This window comes from Chaetodon trifascialis, chromosome 4 (genome assembly GCF_039877785.1).
Source record: "Chaetodon trifascialis isolate fChaTrf1 chromosome 4, fChaTrf1.hap1, whole genome shotgun sequence".
Taxonomy (NCBI): Eukaryota; Metazoa; Chordata; class Actinopteri; order Chaetodontiformes; family Chaetodontidae; genus Chaetodon; species Chaetodon trifascialis.
Genome location: NC_092059.1, coordinates 16,336,795 through 16,357,609, shown reverse-complemented (window position 1 = coordinate 16,357,609; position 20,815 = coordinate 16,336,795). Strand labels below are relative to the sequence as shown.

The window sequence follows — 20,815 nt, the reverse complement described above, 5'->3', positions numbered from 1 at the left end:
ACTCACTCTTTTCTCTCTCTCAATTTTTCTGTGTGTCTCTCTTCCCTTTTTCTCTCTGTTTCTTATTTTACTATTTTCTTCTCAGTATTGCAGTTAAGATAATCTTATCTTCTGCTCAAAGTGATATAAATGAACAACATTACTGTTCTGGCATAAATTAAAAGCTGCAAATCAAAAAAACAGGTGACAGTTTTCACTCTGGGTTTACTCCTCAGCCTATCTCTGATATATTCTTTATTTATGCCGTCTCCATCTGTGTTTCTCTTTATCTCCCCCCTCCAATACAGCGTCGCGTATGGCACTTCACGCCCCCATTATTCTGTCAGAAGACGAGACTTTCACATTTGAGCATGTGAAAATCAAACATTTTCTTGCAGACGGCAACACGCACTTGCAGAACCCACGGATGCAAGCCGATCGCTCGCATGCATCAGCAACCTACTTGTTTCTCCAGATTACAGCAGCGGCTGCAACAACCGTGCCCTCCTCCTCACAAACAGCCCCTGCAAAACACACACACACACACATACACACGCTTACACATAAACATAATCAGACATGCCTACCTCCTGCTGCGATGAATGACGTTTGAAGACAGTGGATCAGACCACCCCCCACTGGGTTTAATTAGTCATTGTCACAAATCAATTAGCGAGAGGGGGAAGTTCGATGTCTTCATCTCTCTGCGCTCATTTGGCGCCGCTGGCCTGACGTCGTCTCACTGTGACGTCAGTGCAGGTAAACCCAGCAAAACTCAATTCAGCAGCTTTTATTTTGCAGAATTGAGCTCAGCACTGTTATTGGGGCGAACTAATCATGTTAATTTTTTCCTTTTAAGGTGAAAAATAATAATGCAACTCATTTTGGCTCCCGACTGAGATTGACTCTGCCTGCCTTTTGACTATATCAGAGAGAAGCTCTTATATGTTTTTTGCACTGGACTTCTTGGAAAAAGGATGGAAAGTTTGTTTTTTGGGGTTTTTTTTTTAAACTTCTTGTCGTCATTCTACCTGCATGTCGGATTGCCTCGCCTTTCTCACTTCTCATAGATGCTTTGGAACAAATGATCTGTTTTCTCTGGATCAAAGTTGCCACCTTGGGTGATGCGATCCCTTCTCATCCCTGAGCGACCCCGTTGATCTGATTTCAGCTTTCAGACCGGGCAAAATTTATTTCCCTTCCCTTGATGGGCAGGTTGGAAGCTTCCCATCAGGCTGCATCTCTTAGCCACGTGTCTGGCTAATGTTGTCACAGATGGCTCCTTGCTGCTTGAACAGCTGAGGAGACCTGAGTCTACCCAGACGTACCATCGCTGGCTGCAGTCTCGGAGGACTTCTCCTTTGGAGCAGATAAGACTTTGAACCATCGGCGTACTCCTCCGAGCTCTGACTCCCATCAGCTCTGGCTCCACAGCTGTCAGCAAAGAATGTGGACACTTTTCCACACCTTTCACTCCCAATGTCTCAGCACGGCGCTGCAGACAAAGACAACTTTCAGAGTTAGCTTTCACCAGGAAACATAAGCTGTTTTTTTTCCCCTCTGTCTCTTTCTCATTCCTGTCAATGGGCCCTTCCAACTGGTGTTTGTGAAAGCTTCGAGATAGCAAATCAATTTTCTTATCCCTGATCTCTTTGACCGTTGATATGGGGCTTGGCAGAAGGGTTTTCTCAGCTGGGGCATCAGAGGCTGATGCCCATGGCTAACCAGTCTGCTCCTGAGGAGGACTGTAGTGGTTCAGATCTGATAATGTTTGCCCTACTTTTTCATGTCTGCATGGCAGTCTGGTCTTAAATCTGTCATTCAGGCCACCGTGAGAAGGGCCTGATTTTACTATTGGTATACTGTTGGTAAAAAAAAAAAAAAAAAAATCTATTGCCTTTGTGTTGTGTTTCTTGGCCTTTTATCATTTTGCACATTTTTATGTTTTTTGTTTGTTTGTTTTTTTTTGCTAGCCTTTTCCGTTGCATTACAGCCTTTTGAAACCATTTTCCTTATGTTTGCTGTTCTTTACAGATTCTGGTCTGAGCAGTCCTCAGAGTGAAGCAGATTTTGGCTATGAAAGTTAGTCTCTATGCTGTCAGCATTTGTGTACCAGCTTTCTTTATCTTTTTTCTAGCACCGCTTGCCTCCATTTACAAATACATAATTTGCATTTGTTTGTTTTTTCACATTATGCAGCAAAATCTCAGCACTAATTAATTTGATGTTGGTTTCTCTTGGTATACTGGCCTTTTTATTTATTTATTTATTTTAATGGATGTCAGTCACTATATTCACTTGGGCTGTTGGCTGTGCATTAATCCACCATGCATAAATAACCTGTGCGATCACGTCTACTGATGTAGAGATGGTTGAGAGGTGTTTTTTCCACAGGCGTACAATCTCTGTTACCCCTCTACTTCACCTCCTTGTTGTTGTCCCCCTTCTCCTTCCTCCGCCTCCTTCACCACCACTGCTCCATTTCCAGTCTGAAGTAACAGGGTCTTTTCTGCGTGCAGAGATAACGAGCAGAATTAATTAAAGCAGTGGCAAACAATAGCTCGACATTTGATCACCCCCTCTCCCTGCTCAGTGCAAAAGGATCGTTGGAGGGAAAAAACAGGGATCCTGGTTTTCCTCTCGCCCCTTTATTTTCTTTGCTTAGCCACAGACATACTTCTTCCCTTTTATATGGAAATAGGATCGTAAATAGGCTTTTGGAGCGAGGAACTGCTTTGGCTTATCAAAAAGAATCATTATATTTCTCAGGCGCATCGACCGCGGATCGGGAGATTGGAAATGTGTAATTAGACGCTAGTTTGTTTTTCTGTGTTCATTGATCAGATTGTTGATTGCGGTGAATAAAATGGAAAAATCTGTACGTAGATAGGAAAAAAGCAGTGGGACGTGTTGAGGAGAAAGATGAGAGCTTTGGCATGGGGTGAAGGGAATAAGAAAACAATTTGTCCTTGAGTGACTTTGCTCAAGTACGGGTCAGGGCAAAGCCTAGTTATGAAAGCAAATCTTCTCTTGGATAAACAGCAATGTGCCGTGCAGTGTGTAAATGACAAAATGAATCAGGCGCCATCGACTCGTTTGTCTCGAGGAACAAAACAAATGGGTGAGGTTGGAAAAGTACACTGAGCGAGAGAAATAGACAAACAGCACAAACAGATTGGTTTAGCTGTGAGCTTCATCTGTGTAAACATGACAACTTATAGCTTCAGTTATGCTGGCAAAGGGGAAAGCGGAATAAAGGTAAAATAATGGATTTGCAGTTTTAAGTATTTAAATTGTTTTCGTACAAGTTTCCCAAAAGTTTGAGGGAATAAACAAACAGTGGTGTGTATAATCTTCAGTCTATCCCACTGGTAGTGCACCAAGCTCTATTTGGATATCTATGTCAACATTTTGGCCTGATATATCTCTCTAACTGTAGCAGGCACTTATACATGCAGACAGTAATGTGGGCAGTAAACACAAACTGAAAGGAACTGATGGAGTTTGAGTTTGTCAGTAACTCATCGATACAAATGCACACAGACACACACAGAGCAAAGTACACAACCACACACGCACCAACACAACACAGACATTCTTTGATCTCGCCTCTCTTGTTCTCTCAAGGAGAAGTGAGGGCCCCTCATTTGCATATGCATTTACTTATTCCGCTCGTAGCTTCTGATACCTTTTCCCTTTGATTTGAGGCAAGTAGACTGACAACCAAATTTAATTTGCAATATTTCCTCTTTTTCTTTATATTCATCTCAATTAATTCCCTCACCAGAAGTGATTAATAACTCCGTGTCATTCTCGAGTGGTGCCACCGCGATCTGCGTGCTTCGTCAGAAAGTAAAGTATGAATAAATAAACATGCAGCTTTGTCCAAATACACTAATATCACTTGAATTCTCCCAATTCCCTTTGAGGTTTTGGGTTAATATTTAAAGATACTGAAAAGAAGAAGAACTTCAGCATAGCCTTTAAGAAGCTGAAGAAAATTATTTATGTAGTAACATCATTTAAATGATCCATTAAAAACAGAGCGGGTGTTTGTTGCACAACTCTTGTCAAGTAGGCCGTTAATGCAGTGTGTCCGTTCATTTTCCGGAGGATGTCACGGCATCCAGTGTCATCTCCTCATTTGTCTCATGTATGCATCGTAATCTTTGTTAATCTTCATGTAATTGACACTACTGCATTGTTCTCTCAGTGTAAAATAAATTACCATTACTAATGAAGATTGTCAGCACAAAGAGTTGGGCTCCCTCTCTTAAGCACAACAAAGGCAGCCAAAACGCCAGTGACCCCCTTGACTTTGGGAGGGGTATTAAACATTGTGAGCAAAGGAAAATTAAGGGTGGTTAATGTGATTATGCCGATTTGCATGCCTAATTAAGCCTCTGTAACTTTTTTTGTCAAGTGATCTCAACATTTTGTCAACTTTTGACCTCGTCACTCGGCAGGAAAAGGGACCTCCTACTAGAATATGAAAGCATTAAGTATTGCCTGTCCGCATGCGGGGACAGAGCCACAATCTATGGCTGCTTCATATTCCATTACATGGCCTCAGCATTATGTTCGTAAATGGATTAGTGACTGCAGTGCACAGCAGTGCCGATAATGTTGTAGCCGCAGCAGCAGCAGCATAATATTCAGTGCATATTGGAGCGAGCCAAAAAAATAATAAATCCCACAATATTCCCCAACTGAAAAGTTCTTTCTGGGAATTCCTTGATATAAATGAGAAAGTACTGAACATGCAACTGAGAAATTTTTGTGATTTTGAAAGGTGAGGGTGTTCATCTTAGAGCCAGTGGGTTGAAGAAACAAGCAGATGAAGGAAAGCTTAGAAACAACATCTTGCTTGCTTTGTATTGGCTGACTGGAATGGAGCAGCTCACTGTGTCACTCAGCATCACTCACACTCCTAAACCTCCTTATTGCCCTCCCCACCTCCCCTCCCATGAGCCCCCAGGTCAGGGCTCCGTTCTTGAATAAGTACCTTTTTATGGAGGTCAGAACAGTCAAAATTGTCACCATGCTAACAGCACAGCATAACAAGAGCATTATATATTATGGCTACAGTAGAGGCAGGCCTGTGGGAGACGTCAGGCCTGATCCAGATTGACTGTTTCATAGTTTCTCTCTCATCTTGCTTTTTGACTAAGGATGGTACTGAAGTTTAAATGTGGAATAAATAAAACAATACAGTACTCATGTAATAGGTTATGAGAAAAAAACTACTGGACTTGAATGTTGTTAGATCTGGCTCAAGTAAAACCATCCTTAAAGACATACTTCCGTCACAGTTGATTTTTCACACCAGCTAGTGATCCAGGACTGAGTCATCCTCTGTTTTGCTGGTAGCAGCCATGCTGAAAGTAAATATTACTTTTGATAATCTTCAACGAGGAGTACAAGGGATTGTTGTCAACACGAGCATATCATTGATTGAGAAAGTAAAAAGGGCTGTCGTGTTTCATGTCTGTGATTTCACCATCAAAACCTTACATTTTTCATCTTTGTGTCCTTTTTAACTCATTCCCCAAGCTATTAAAATTATCGACGCCTCCAAATGTTTGAGACATAATTGGTCTGTGTTTTGCTGTGGCTGCACTCAGCAACATTGGTCCTATTGGTCTGTCTATCTAGCATCATGATTATTTTTGCAGGATTTAATACAATTTGGTCCGTTGGTGTACGCTGCCAGCTTATAAATAATCACTTGAAAAAGCTGTTTTTGAGCTCTGGCCTGGTCCAATCAAATGCCTATAACATCACCAAACAATACATCTTTGCTGTGTGTGACATTCACCATGTTCTGCACAAGCTTCCTCACCACTAAAACCTGACTTCCATTTTTATGTAAGCAACAAAGACTCACCCGTGAATGGTGAGCTGTGTGATTTTTAAGTTTTGAACTCGTATCCTATCTGCTGTACTTATGATCTTCCTTTCCTCTCTTCCTGTGTGGAATTTCTCTCAATTTATTGGCGAGCAGGTATGATGAATCACCCTCCCATCCCAATCTCTGAGTTGGCTGAACACACAGAGCTCCTCAAGGCCAACGACAATCTAAAGCTCTCACAGGAATATGAGGTGAGTGGGCCCAAGGTTCAAAGGTCAAAGTTTCTTCTGAGTACTGATTTCTGTCTGATTGTGTTGTCATTGGAAGGGGACACAGGAGTCTCTGCTTTCCCCAAAGTAAATGCCTGTTTCTCTTCTTTTAAGTCTTTTCTTGCCACTTGTTGCCAATGCTGCAGCTGGTGGTCCTCGGGCAATTATGAAATATCAGTTTTTCTCAGCCACTTATTTCCTCAGATATATTGGCAGCCTCAACCTGGCAAAACAAGACAATTGTCATTTTCAATTATATAAAATTTCCCTTGGTGGGTTGTTTCAACTCCTGAACTCCCAAATGCAATTTCCTCACATTGTTGGCTAAATAAAAGAATCGTTCTACTGTAATGCATCCAGTTCTACATCAGGAAGCATGGGTAAAGAAAAGGAAGGGGAATATTTCAGCTGCAAAATGAAACATGTCCTTTTGTGATGTTTTCACAGAATGGCGCAACAGCATTCAAGTGAAGAGAAAAGAAACCCCTATAAATTGTGGAATTTCAGAAAATGTGTTGTTGTTTTGTTTTTTTTTATCTTGAGGACCAGAAATTGAAAATCGAAGGCGTCAGCTATCTTAAACATTTACTGCAAGAAAACGTAATAAGTGTAGTGGCTCAATAAGGCGATAAATAAGTGTTTTAAAATTCTTCGCACACAGCAGTGAACTTAAAGTAAAGACGTTCTTTCTTCCAAGATGGAGATATAGTTCACAGCACTGCATTAACGTGTTTTTGGTGAAAAGCACAGTGGCAGTCAGTGTGTGTGTGTGTGTGTGTGTGTGTGTGTGTGTGTGTGTGTGTGTGTGTGTGTGTGTGTGTGTGTGTGCGCGTGTGTGTGCGTGTGTGTGTGTGTGTGTGTAGAGGGGGTAACTGAGCTGTCTGAGCTCTGAGACCGTGGTGGTTATAAATGACACCAGAGTTGATTAGAAATCAGGAGTGCTGAATCAGCTCTCGTTTGCATACAAGCAATATCCCCTCCTCGCCGTCCCTAAATCACGGTGCCTGTCGCCTCGCTGCACGCCAGTACAACATAGGACGCAGGTACACCAGCATAGATTGCTGTCATCATGCCTGCCGGTGAATGGTGGTGGATAATGACTTCTCATAGCGATCCAGTATTTCTTTGGTATCTATTATTCATAAATCCACATCCGGGCTGTGTACCAAATGGACAAGCTTGTTCCATTCGCGGGGCAGAGAGACGAGAGTCGTGATGCCAAAGTTGACGCTTTGCTACAACTGCAACTTCTAATTACTTGGCTTAGAGAGAGCATTAAAGCGCCCGCTCGTCTCTTCTCCCGCTCTGTCTTTTTCGCTCTCTGTCTGTCCCCCCTGCCCCTTCCCACAACCACCCCCCAGGAAAAATAAATGACCGAATTAAATAGAGAAGTGTAATTTTAATTTTGTTATTTTCTTGATGAATGGCTGCTCGTCCGGGCGCCCTGGCTTGCCAAGCGCAGCTCTACGGGGCTTTGACTGATTGGTTTTTAGCCAGGCGGGATGTGAGGGCGGAGGAAAAATGGAGGGGAGAAGGAGAAAGGAGAGAGATGAGGTGGGGAGGCTTGGTTAATGATGAAGATTCGGTGAGGGGAGAAAGAGAGAGAGGAGAGCAGGGCATCTCAGCTGGAGAGCGGAGATGAAGAGGAGATGATCTGACATACAAACAGCAATGAAAAGGCAGCATCGGTTTTACCTGACAATACTAAAGCCATAGAGTTTGTTATCTATCTCATGTCAGGCAGCCAGCAGCCATGTCTTGCAAAGGCTGCCTTCTTGACAGGAGCCGTCATTCATCTTCGAACGTGTCATCATGGATCATAAGGAGGAGGCAGAGGAAGAAAATAGGCAGTAGTTGCTGCAGAATTGGAGTAATTATTATTTAATCTGTTTTTAAATGGGTTGTGGATAGAAAGGCATTCCTTCAAACTGAATGAAGTCTGGACGACACAGAATTGAGAGTGTTTCAGGGAAGTGATCCCAGTCTTTACATGCATACACACACACACACACACACACACACACACACGCTCAGCCTGGAAAGAAAGGGAAAAAAACAAGTGACTGCTGGAGAGGGAGTGTAAACATCAGAGAGGAGACAGGAGATGGAGGAAAAGATAATGAGAGACAGAAATACGGACGAAAATGTGGGAGACTTTGAAGATGGAGATAAGGAAAACAGGAACAAAGAAAGAGAGATAGAGATGAGAGGGTAGAAAAAGAGGAAAAACAGCAGTGATGGAAAGAGACTAAAACAGAAGGGAAGCTCTGATTCCTGTAATGATTGCATGGAAATTGTTAGATCAGGTTTCCAGTTGGACTCCTTTCAGCTTCAGTCCCCCACCCCACCCACCCTACGTGCCGAAGCCCTAACTGCAAATATCCTTCAAGCCCTCGTCCCCACACCAGCAGAGCGCCAGACGCCTATAAGCAAACACTGACTCGTAATGGAATACTTAATTATCCTGACAAGGGAACAGAATATTTATCTGGAATTGTTGTATTTTAAAGAGGCGGCTGAATTTGTCTTTCACCCGAGTGCCGGGCCTCGCTCCACCCCCTCCCCTCGAGGGAGAGAGCCGTCGCTTTCATCAATATTGTTATTTGTCATTATGCCCGCTACATTAATGATCTTGATAAAGTACTGTGTGCAGCTGCTGTGAGTATCTAAAGCAGGCAGCGAGCAGATTTTCATGATATCATGTTCTTTTTCCTTTGGGGAAATCGCACTCTTCATCTCTCTTCTCCCTCCTCTCCCCTCCCTCTCTCTTTCTATGATAACATTCAGATCGTATTGTTATTGCTCAGCTCTTCTGATTTCTTCTTTGTGTGTGCTTGTTCTGCCTGTCTCTGCCCCCCGTCAGTCTATCGATCCAGGCCAGCAGTTCACCTGGGAACACTCCAACCTGGAGGTGAACAAGCCCAAAAATCGTTACGCCAACGTCATCGCCTACGACCACTCCCGCGTCATCCTGGCTCCCATCGAGGGTAAGGCTCACCCATCCTCACACTCTGCACCTACGCCACCTCAGAGATGAGCTCAGCTTGTTACACATCATTTGGGAAATCCTCATAATTGCAGAGTCAGTTTAAGTAATTAGGAGTTTTGTACTGGATCGACATATACTAGACCAGATGGGACTAGACAGCGAAGACTAAACTAGAACAGAGCATAGCAGTGCAGAATACAATATATTAACAGCGCTGACCGTAAAAGATGTGTTTTCCTGCATTGTATGGACTCGACTTGACAAGATCACAGCAGAATTTTAACTTAATCAGAAAAGACTAAAGAAAGAGGAAGGAAATAAAGAATAGGGTAGACTGGGCTGGATTAGACAAGTGTTGTTTCCAGCCATTGCAGTAACATGAAGTAAAAGAGAATAAAACATGAGTGAAATAATTTATAGTGTGTGAAGTTCAGATTCAGTTCAGCAACAAGCAGTGATTTTATAGAACAACTACATTTTGCTGGAGGCTAAACAAAGGACTTGTTTCAGCTCAACTTGGCCCCTTGGAGCTCAGCAGTTTATGGAATGATGTTATTTTTTGGGGGGGGGGGTTAGGCGAGGACTTGTTTCAGCTCATCTTTGGGCACAGCACTCAGTCAGAGTGACCCAGGAATTTAACCAGTGTTTTCACTGTCCCATTTGTCTCATCAGATCGGCCCCGCTCTCATGACTTCCCTCTAGCTGCCCACAGACACAGTACTGAGAGTCTCTGAGCCAGAGAAAGTCTTCCTCTGACTCCTAAATCTTAAGGGACATTGTCAGAGGTAGTCACCCTTCACCGCTGACATTGTTCTGGCGTCACATCACCAGAAGAGCTCCCTAACTCCTCACTGTAGTGCCAAACTCCCTACTCCACAATACTCTGCCTTTGTGCGAGCTAACTGCTCCGACTAGATTTCGACATCTTGCAATAGTCGGGCCAATTTAAGGCTGCAACAACATGCATAACAAAATTATCCCAGGGAAAAAATGCCTCGTCCATAAATACATAAATTAATCAAGTCTGAAATTTCTATTTTACACTGCAGTGATTTTGCCATTAGTCGCAGCAGTAGAACAATTCATGCACGCTGCCATTCTCTGTTCACTTAGCTATGACTAAAGCCAAGGCGCCACAGTCGGATTGTGCGACGTGGTTTCCCTTTTAATGACATTTGCCTTTCTTTTTCTGCCGTTCATTTTTTTTCTTTCTTCTCTTTTCTTCTCTCCCCCCCTCCCCCAATGGCTCTCTCTCTACCTCTCTCTCCCCTTCTTTTTCTATCTTACTCTTCCTCTCCACGCTGGTTGTTGTCCTCACTGAGTCTCCTCTCTTAAATTAGCCCAGTCGAGTGTTTCATTGTTTGTCGCTTGAGTGAGGAGACGTCAGTCAAAGAGACGTGACTCTCCAACACAAATGCCACCACACTGGAGTCTCTTCAACTTCAACTGACAGGACTGTAGAAGTTGGTTAAATGGAGATGGGTCATGTTCTGTCTTATCACCATCAGATGTTCAGTGTTAGACAGACTCTCACTGCTGATTATCTTGTTTACATTGATGACATTTGGCTATTTTTTCTCAGTGATTCTGCACCGAGCTCAAGGACACCTTGAATTTTTGGACGTAGCACAGTCCACTCCACCACAGCACGATGAGACTGGAGGCTTTTTTCATAGTAACACAACTTTGTAAACGTGGTATCATGAGCATCCCTGGCGAAGCCTCGCAGAGAGCTACATGATTTAGCTTTGAAGTGTTCTCTTACTACTGCCGGCACTTTAAAGGACACCAGACACAGAATGCTTTGATAGTTACATGCAGTGAGTGGAAGCAGGATTTTGTGATAGAGCTTACAAGTGCAAGTACAACATCCTTGCATTAAAATGTTGCCAGTACACATTCGTCTACCCAGCAATGTGGAGCGGTGCCTTACGGCTAGATTTAGTGGGACCAGTGTGCAACAGAGCATGGTGCGGGCTGAGAGGGATGGTGGCTGGATCTGCCTCCTGGCCATGGTGGCTGAGTGGCTGATTTACTCCTCGCTATTTTCCATCTTCAGCCGCGCTCCATCTCAGTGGTGGTAAATCAGATGTAGGCTGCTACACCATATCTACAGAAACCAAGGCAGAATCACAGACGTGGAAAAAGAAAATGATAAAAGAGCAGTGCAGGAAGTTGTGACAGCGAAGCAGGTGCTGCATTTGAATCCATTCAAATGGAACAAAAACTGAGGTTTCCTTCACCTCCACTGTAACAGCGGGGGAGAAAGACTGTGAGACTGTTTGAACATCTCATTTAATCTTGTATTATGTCTTGTTCTCAAAATAAATACTAAATCTATTGGGCAAGATTAATACCTAGAATATTTTAAGTCCCAAAAGCTCATATGATCAGCCATATCTTAAGATGCTGCCACTTCTCTGTGGACAGTTCCAACATTTTCACAGTAAGTAATTTACTTGTTTTTCAATTTAGAATCTTTACACCTTCATTGACTGGGAAACACTGTTAGTGTGTGTGAAAACTGGGAATTATCGAGACAGATGGCACAAAACAAAAGGTGCAATATTAAGTTCAGTCAAATAATGAAGAAGTCAGATCAGAAATGCATTAACCATCAAACCACCATGTTTCATTGCTTAAATCTTTTTCTTGTTGTTTGTATCCAGGTATCACAGGGAGCGACTACATCAATGCCAACTACATTGACGGCTACAGAAAGCAGAATGCCTACATCGCCACCCAGGGTCCATTGCCAGAGACGTTCGGGGACTTCTGGAGGATGGTGTGGGAACAGAGAGCAGCCACTGTGGTCATGATGACCAGGTTGGAGGAGAAGTCACGAGTAAGTCCAGTTTTTGGACTGATGCTGGGCACCGTTTCTACATTTTGTTTTTCAAATAAATCTCGCAATCAAATCACTGGTTACAAAATCAAGTACCAGAAGCAGCTGCTGAAAACAGCGCAGCTTTACAGTCATTCCCAGCTGCACACCTGAACTTCATTGGGAGGTAATCAGATTTCATTTTCTCAAGATGGATTGCTTTCAGAGAAGTGTAGCAATTCGAATGGGGAGGTGAAAGCAGCAGAGAGGGGAGCGATAAAACAGAGTTAACTCAAAGAAGGCCTACCTGTGCACATCTGATAAGCTGGGCTGCGCGTCCGCTGGGAGTACCTTCACAGACTTGGCTTTGTTTTCTCTGCTTATTTGCGATGGAAACGACAAGCTGTTGCATGTTTCCTACAGTGCTGAGAGCTTAGCAAGTTTTAGTGCTCAGAGTGCGCAGTGCAGGAAGCTAAAATTAAATTTCAAGCAACAGAGTTTTTACAGCACTTGTGACCAGTGCCTCCCACAACCATCTGTTGGTAGAGGAAGTTAGTGGAAAAGGTGCATGGAAAGCAGTGGCTCAGTCACAGAAGGGAGGGATGAGATGTCTGGGTGTGATCACACCAGTCCACTTTTGTTTGTTTTCTTTTCATACATTTATATCCATGAGAAGTGGCCACAAGGTGTGCAGGAAGCATATTCTTTGGAAGGCGCTCAGCCTGGTGTCCTTGAGATGAGAAGGAGCACTTTCCAGAGTTAGGAACAGTCCAGTGTTTTTGAATTGACAGTTTTTTGTTACCCAGCTTAGAAACACAGACGGTTTCATTGTAACAGGGCAGCAGCAGCACTCTATAACCAGTGGCTGTGGTATAAAATTCTGGACCCTGTACATTTGCATTCTCTGTGGACCCCTCCCTGCATTCATAGCTATTCATTCTGGTATCTGTGTGGGTCCTCCTCACATGAGGGCCCTGTATACTCAGCGGTTTACAAGCACAACCTATTAGATTAAAAAACTGAATTTGTCTCTGAAAAATAGGATCATGTGATCATCGTGAAAAAGCAGAAAAAGCACCTGGACCTGAGAAAAGTCCAGTTAAGGAAGTCTCTTTACTGTTTGACAATCTGATGCCAGTTCTGTTTGTCCATAGTGACAGCTTGTCATTATGCAAACAAAGTGTCTGTCATGTGACCCACTTTTTTGAGCTGAAAATGCAGGTGAGCGCTACAAAAAAAAAAGGCAAGTGGTATGAGCATACCTTTACGATGGATCTACAAAGATTGCATTCTATGCTATCAAGGAGTGGACTTAAATGTCAAAAAGCCAACTGCGATGCTTCACCCTGTCAAGTCAAACCTGTGTCAACATCAGGCTCACCCACCCCAGGTGCCTCCACTCATTTTCCCTCCCTCAATCCCTTTTCAATTGTTTACCTATCCTCCTTACTGACATGCGCGTTCCACTCCTGTCAAACGTGATCAAGATTAGCGGGCAGTAGAACTTGAGTGTCAGCTTGAGCAGGAAATGGGAGAGAAAGCTGGAGAGCAGCGCATCTCTCACTCGCTGTCACATCTCATCTGATGTCCGCTGGCGCATCACACCCCATATTGAATGAATCTTTATTAAGTGGGCTGACAGGGGAGAGCTGGAGGGATGCAGGGGTTGTTCAGATATAGGAGAATATAGGAGGAAACAAGATTTGTTTTTTTAAAAAGTGGCTTTTTACTCATCAATTAAAACATTTAGGACAAAAGGAGGTTTTTACGTGAGGATCTGAAATGATAACACTTTAACTGGCTTTTATTTTGACAGATGCTAATGAAGGATTTATTGTAAAGTGATTATGTTCCTGAATATATGGTGAAGATTTTTGTGAGAAGATTTAATGAGGGATGCAGGCAGGTTTTGTGAGGTTGCTGAAGTTAAGCTTTAAGAATGGAGTTGCTGTGGCAGTCTGGTCACATCTGATTAGTCTGCATAGCGCTGTTCCTCAGATTTGAAATAGAGAGAAGCCACCCTGGTGTTTCTGTCAACACTGCCTGGTGTTTCAATCCACAGGAGGGTTTGCTTTATGTCTGGTGTGTGAGCATGATTTGAATTTTTCTTCACTCCTCCATTTATGCGCATGATGGTTCATTATTGGAGACACCTTTTAATAGGCTGTGACATAGATACTGCGACTGATATCTCAATGTCTGTCTCTCTCTCACTTCCAGATTAAGTGTGACCAGTACTGGCCCAGTCGTGGCACAGAAACCTATGGTATGACCCAAGTGACCCTGTTGGACACCATAGAACTGGCCACTTTCTGTGTCCGCACTTTCTCTTTGCACAAGGTAGGAGGATTTATCTCTCTCTCCCACACACATACAAGCAATAAAACACGGCCATTATTTTTATTATCAGGTTTGATAACAGTGACTAATGTTATCCCCATTCGATTTCTGTCCTGTAAACAGCGGGCGAATTCATGGGATGTACCTTGTAAAAACAAAATTTACATAGGCTACAAAAATGACATAAACCGTGCGCGCTCTTTCCATTCGATGTAAAAGTGCATACATACAAAACCCTTCGTCCTCATCGTCCTTCCATTCCTCCCCTTTTACCTTGTTCAGCTCTCTCTCTCCTCAATAGATCATCTGTTTATGTGCATCTGCCAAATTGGAGCACTTAGGTAAAGTGAGCAGAAGAGAAACTCAATATACATAATTGGCAGACTGCTCTCGTGCTCCTATGCGCGCACACACACACACACACACACACACACAGAGAATCACTGAAAAACACATGCAGATACAAAGTCTCCACACAAATGAAAACATTCTTAAGATGAAGCATTTGCACATACAGACTCACATGCACACTCATCCACAAACATATGGTGAAGGTTGCGCTAAACCCAAATACATGTATTTACATATCTTGACACATAAAATATGAGGTCACACACGCACAGGTACACCGCTGCAGACATAAATAACACACATTAAAATGCATTTAGATACAGTCTCTCACACAGTGACATAAAAAACATCAGCACATGCAAAACTCACACTTACACATGTCATGGTCGATATAACGGTGGCCATTGGAAGGATTAGACATTTCCAGAATTTTCCTCTAAACCAGATACCACCAAGCTTAAGTCTTTGAAGCTGGAGTGTCCGCAGAACAATGACGGCCTGAGCAAACCAGTGATTGTAAAGGCAGCAAGGTATCAGCAGCCATGGTGCTTTAAAGCTTGCTGGTTGACATTCAAGTCCATTTGCATTCTGCCGCTCTGAGCCTCCATCAAACCTCCCCATATGATACTTTTCCTATCCATCCTTTCCCTCCTCCTTACAACTGCAGCCGTTGCTGTGATTTCTCACTGAGGAAATACTTTGTTGGATTCGTGTGAAGTATAAGGTGACAGAAGCTGGCAGTAGACACGCAAGTGTACACACAGTGGATCTACAAAGCATCCATCGTGGTACCTATCCATATGTATGCCTGCCCTGCAGTGATGCAGAATTGTGTCTGCTGATAAATCCTTAACATAAAAAAAACCAGCCACCATGCATCCAATTAACATCTATGCAGCCCGCTTCATCTGCAGAAGCAGGGAATGTCCAAAAAAAAAGGAAAATAAGATTTAGGTCAGTTTGCTTTTAATTACCACGCTCATTTATTCATTTATTCAGCAAGGAAAAAAATTCCCTCTGTCAGGGAAGCAGAAAGACTGCATTGAAATGCAAACAGTACCTCCATTAGAGGATCTTCTGAGAGGAAAGAGAGGAGAGCAGGACAGAAAGATGCAAGGGGGATTTTTTCTCTCTCCCCCACTCTCTCTCTCTTCTTATCCTTCTCAAAAATCTTCCTCTGGATCCCAGCTTGTATCTTTGATGCGCCAAGAGTTGAGTTTGAAGCGGGAGCTGACAGACGGCTGTGTAATGTGCGCGTTTGTTGCCTGTATCTGTAGATGTTCCGAGCAGCAGCAATGTGAGTGCATAAGAATATAATACCTGTGGTGTTCATTATAGAAATGATCATACTCATATTATGATGAGTCCATCTGATCAGCGTGTCTGAAACAGTCTCCCAGTGGAAGATTACACCCTGCTAAGTCATACTGCACCAAAAGTCCCTTTAAAATTGGCTGTTCAAGGTTGGCAGTGTTTGTTCTGTACAGGCCTTAAATTTTGGGCTGAGTCAGGCTGATGACTTTAGCATGTTTTGTGGGGGCAGCTGAATGGGATCCAGTAGATTAGGTGGGTTGATGGCAAGTGGTGATAGCTATAAAGCTAATTAAAGTGCTCATCATACAATAACCCCTAGAATGCTTTGAAGAGTGCACCATGTCTACACCGGCCACACTTACTAAATAAAACCAGCTGCTCAGTCACTCCAAATACACCGCGCCATCAAACCCAGCTCTCTCTGCTCTTTGCAGAATGGCTCCAGTGAGAAGCGGGAGGTTCGTCAGTTCCAGTTCACGGCGTGGCCTGACCACGGCGTACCAGAGTACCCGACCCCCTTCCTGGCCTTCCTCCGCAGGGTGAAGACCTGCAACCCGCCGGACGCCGGACCCATCATCGCCCACTGCAGGTCAGTAGCAATGTTTTTTGCAAGGTTTGGTTAAAATACTGGGTTTTTTGTTTTGCTCTAAGAGCCAAAGTGCTCTGTTTTTAACCTTTTATGTTATTGGAATGTCTTTGCCCAAGTGGGGCAGTTTTATGTGCCCCTGTGGTTAGCTCACTGCTACTCTGGTGTGACCTTGGAGCAAAATGAAGCCTAACCCTACACATGGAAGAGGTGTCCCTTTTTCATTTGTGCCCCTGCCCAGAGTGTGTGTGTGTGTGTGTGTGTGTGTGTGTGTGTGTGTGTGTGTGTGTGTGTGTGTGTGTGTGTGTGTGTGTGCCCATGAGCAAACAGAATGGCAGAGCTCCTGTATAACTGCTCTTATACATTACATAACACACATTATACAAACACATGCTCTCTTTCTTACCAGCTTTCCATCTTTTCTTTTCTGCATTGGTGCCATCATCTTTTTAAGGCATCTCTTTCTTTCTCCGCTTTTATTCTCTCCACCTCTGTCTCCTTTTTTCCCTCCCTGTGAAAAGCCTCACAGTAATCCCTTCCCATCTTTCTTGCTTCTCCCTTTTTGCTCCTTAGCCCTTCCTCCTTTTACAAGCGATATTTCTCAAATGGCTTATTCAAATTGAAACCTTCCTTTTTGTCAAGATAAGAAGACTTCAGTGAGTCCAAAGCACTACACAATAAAACTGAAATTTGACAGCCTGCTTCGCTCAGTCTCCATCACCATCCTCTCGTTGTTCTGTCATTTTTAGTTGTTTCTGTATTCCCTCTCTAGCTATCTTTTTATATCTCTGTTTTCCTCTCCTACTCAATTATTTAAAATGTAACACCAACAAATCCATAAGCATTACTAGACGTACATAATCGCCTCATGTTTGCCACAAATTACAGTTAGATTCCTACAACACAAATGTGGCAGGCACTTAGCATTAAGAAAATAAATATTCAAAGCCACAGCACCCAGAAAATAAGACCCTATGAATAAGAGCAAGAGAGAAATGAATTTCTGTTAAACAAAGCTCTCTTTCTGTCTCATCTCTTAGCGCGGGTGTCGGCCGGACAGGTTGCTTCATCGTCATCGATGCCATGCTTGAGCGTATCAAGCACGAGAAGACGGTCGACATTTATGGCCATGTGACGCTGATGCGCTCACAGAGGAACTACATGGTGCAGACAGAGGACCAGTACAGCTTCATTCACGATGCACTGCTGGAGGCGGTGGCCTGTGGCAACACTGAAGTGGCTGCCCGGAGCCTCTATTCCTACATCCAGAAGCTGGCCCAGGTGGAGAGTGGGGAGCACGTCACCGGCATGGAGCTGGAATTTAAGGTACAGACTATGGAGCAACTTCCCTGATAACCTTTTGAGGTACAATGCTATAACTGAAATTACAGGTTTTTACGCTTAAGCACTATATCTTTTTCTTTTCACTAATAAGCCATGACATTGTTGATTTAAAACTACCACTGGGGTCTGACATGCAAATTACAGGACAGACTGCCTGTAGTTTTGTGCAGGAAAAATACAGGCACCAATTAAAATTGCAAATGACAGCTGAAAAACTCACATTGAGCCGACCTGAAGGCAGCACACTCACAGTACAAATAACAAGTGTGATCAGAAGCTTTAATCACATTATCTCTTAGATCAGTGTCTGTATTAACTTTGGAGGCTTTGAACTTCATCATAACTAAATAATGCAAGCATGCAATAAACCAGACGTATTTTTAACATTTGTGGAAAAAAAACAAGAAGAAACATAATTTAAAAAAAAAGGAAAAGGTAGGCTGTACATTTGACTGGAGGCATAATCTCCTATTTCAAGTGTCTGCCACATTCCCCTCCCTTACAGCAGGTGGCAGTATGTAGAACATTAGCTGTAGCACCAAGTGATGAGGAGTCAATTATTGGCCGTTTTTCAATACCAAGTACGCCAAGTTCGGACTTACGAACTTGGCAGTTCGGACTTAGCAAGTTCGACTTGGGAGTACAGTCTCTCCAGGACGGGAGGACGCAGGACCGTCATTCTGCAATTGGGATGGGACAGCAGTGTACTTGATGACGTTAGCAGGACGACACATCTCCGAAAACTTTGGAGCAGTTTTTAAACTACGCGCTATCGTGATGAATCGACCACAGATTTTAAGTTTTAACATCCACTTTCTCACATAAAATAATCTTAAAACCACATTCCATACTACTAAAACAGCAGTATTTCGAAACTTGTAACTTATAGTTGTGAGTCCTCTCCTCCGCCATCGTTGCTACGAAATGCATTCTGGGATACGTGGTTGCCCCAAGTCTGCACAAGTCATCCGATGCATACTCCGTAAAGTGGGAGGGGCAAGAACACATCCGGGTATTTGAGTGTACTTGTCGAGGTGCGGACTTCTGAAATGGAACAGTACTTGGACTCAGTGATGACGTTTCTCAAGTACACAAGAACACAAGTACAGAGAAGAACGCATATTGAGAAACGGCCCTTGACTGAAAGAAAGGGCACCTGGCAGTTAAACAAGAGGAAGAATGATGAATGTGAGAGGGATGGAGGAGCCTCCCTGCCAAAAAGGCTGTTCAATGTGGACAGTGGTAAGGCTTTAGGGACAGCCCGGGACAGGGTATTGCAAAATTTCCATTATTTTCTGCTAGGCAGTAAACGCTACCACACCTTGTCTTAAGCAAGTGTAAGCCTTTTAAACGAGGCTCACTGCCAGCTGTATCTTACTGGAAGTTATTTTGGATGTAAATCCAGTTTCTTTGCCTTTGATATTTTTTTGCTCTTCATCATTATTTGCAGTCTGCCTATCTGTTGATTGCAGTAATGGCTTTTTAATGTGTGATCATACATTTCTTTGCATTTTGATGCTCGAACAAAGCATACGATTAAGTGGTTCTTGGCCATCAGCTGGGTTTCTGACAAGAAACTATGAAACAAATTAAGAGACTGGGGGGATGTAAAGTAGATGATTACAGTAGCTGACTGGGGGAGAATAACATTTTGGTCAAGTGGAGATGCTGTTTGAAGCAAATGTTTATATGTCAGAGAAACTGGGCTGGGCCTTAGACAAGAGTCAGCTTTCTTTTCAGCTTCTCACTCATACAGACATAATGTAGAGTAGAACACAGATTAAAGCAGCCTTATTTACATTTCAGCTATTTGAGTTTATACTATTCCTTCAGTACAAGTAACACAGTCTCATGTGGACTAGAAAGCAAATGTCCCTCATTTTTTTGAGCCTCGCTTCGATAATTTAATCACTTGGATACACAGTATTTGAATTATTATTGTTTTTGTTGCAAAGCTAGAAAATGGAAATATTGAAGCCTTTCACTGTACTGCCACAATGTTCATTTTGGAGGATTTGGAATAATATGCTTAAGCAAAGAAATTGGGTTTAATCTAGCGGGCACAAGACAAAGGCTTTTGACTGAAAGCAGCCTGGATTTGAGTTTAGGTTCGAGAAAGAAAGAATGTGGGTTTTCTTCGAGAAATTCCTGACAAAGCAGTAGGTGAGGATAGACAGCCAGGCACAGTGTTAACATAGATCTCCATTAAAGATCTTAACATTCATCAACTTATAAACTCACCTCAGCTTTGACGCTCCAGTCAGTATCTGCTGACCTTGAATTGCACACATGCTCACTCTCAAATCATCTATCATCCTGCCGTTGCCATTCACCAACACGGCGCCCCCTGCCAAGAAACAATAATAGTGCTGGTGTGTTTCGACCTTCTTTTTTTTTTACTCGCTGGTGCACAACGGTGCTGGAATCTCTGCCGCCATCTGTAACAGGGATAGTGCTGAGCTGGCGTCAGGAGTCAAACGGGGATTAATAACGTCCACACTACAGTCAGGATAGAGAAGAGAGGTGTGTGTGAAGAAGGGTGGGGGAGCTAAGTAATTAATACTTGATGATGACAAATGGAGGTGGATGGCAGGGCAAGTGGAGGGAGGAACGTTTGGCTAATGAACAAAGGGACGACTGTATGCTAACGTGGCACTAAGGAAGTGATTCGACAGAATGCTGCACTATAGGGACAGGTGGGAGGGTATTGTCGTTCTCAGGTGGGAAACAGCGTCGTGCAGAGTTAAGCTGTGACTGGTGGGACTCGCAGGAGATTCAGCGAGGGAATTAACCGAGAAGAGGGACTTGTCGTGAAGTTGTCGGCCTAGTGCTTTCTGGCATGTGCGCATGAATAAGAAGCATGTTCAGGCGAAGAGCTGTACACGTAACCCGCAAGCAGGAGACGTATTCAGCATCATACGCCGCACGAATCAGCGTTGTGATGCATTGTAGCCAAATTATAATCAGA

At 43.3% G+C, this 20,815-nt stretch overlaps 1 protein-coding gene across 9 annotated transcripts in view; it reads left to right on the top strand.

Moving 5' to 3' along the window:
- ptprsa (protein tyrosine phosphatase receptor type Sa) overlaps positions 1-20,815 on the top strand; it is a 232,078-nt gene that overhangs the window by 196,670 nt on the left and 14,593 nt on the right. For 8 of the 9 annotated variants that reach the window (XM_070960507.1, XM_070960506.1, XM_070960509.1 and 5 more), the window contains 6 exons: positions 5,984-6,081; positions 8,963-9,086; positions 11,758-11,933; positions 14,133-14,252; positions 16,352-16,506; positions 17,544-17,829. In XM_070960507.1, coding sequence (XP_070816608.1) covers positions 5,984-6,081; positions 8,963-9,086; positions 11,758-11,933; positions 14,133-14,252; positions 16,352-16,506; positions 17,544-17,829 — 959 coding nt within the window. Of the gene's footprint in view, positions 1-2,013; positions 2,062-5,983; positions 6,082-8,962; positions 9,087-11,757; positions 11,934-14,132; positions 14,253-16,351; positions 16,507-17,543; positions 17,830-20,815 lie in introns of all 9 variants that reach the window. The other variant, XM_070960508.1, reaches the window with a different exon arrangement.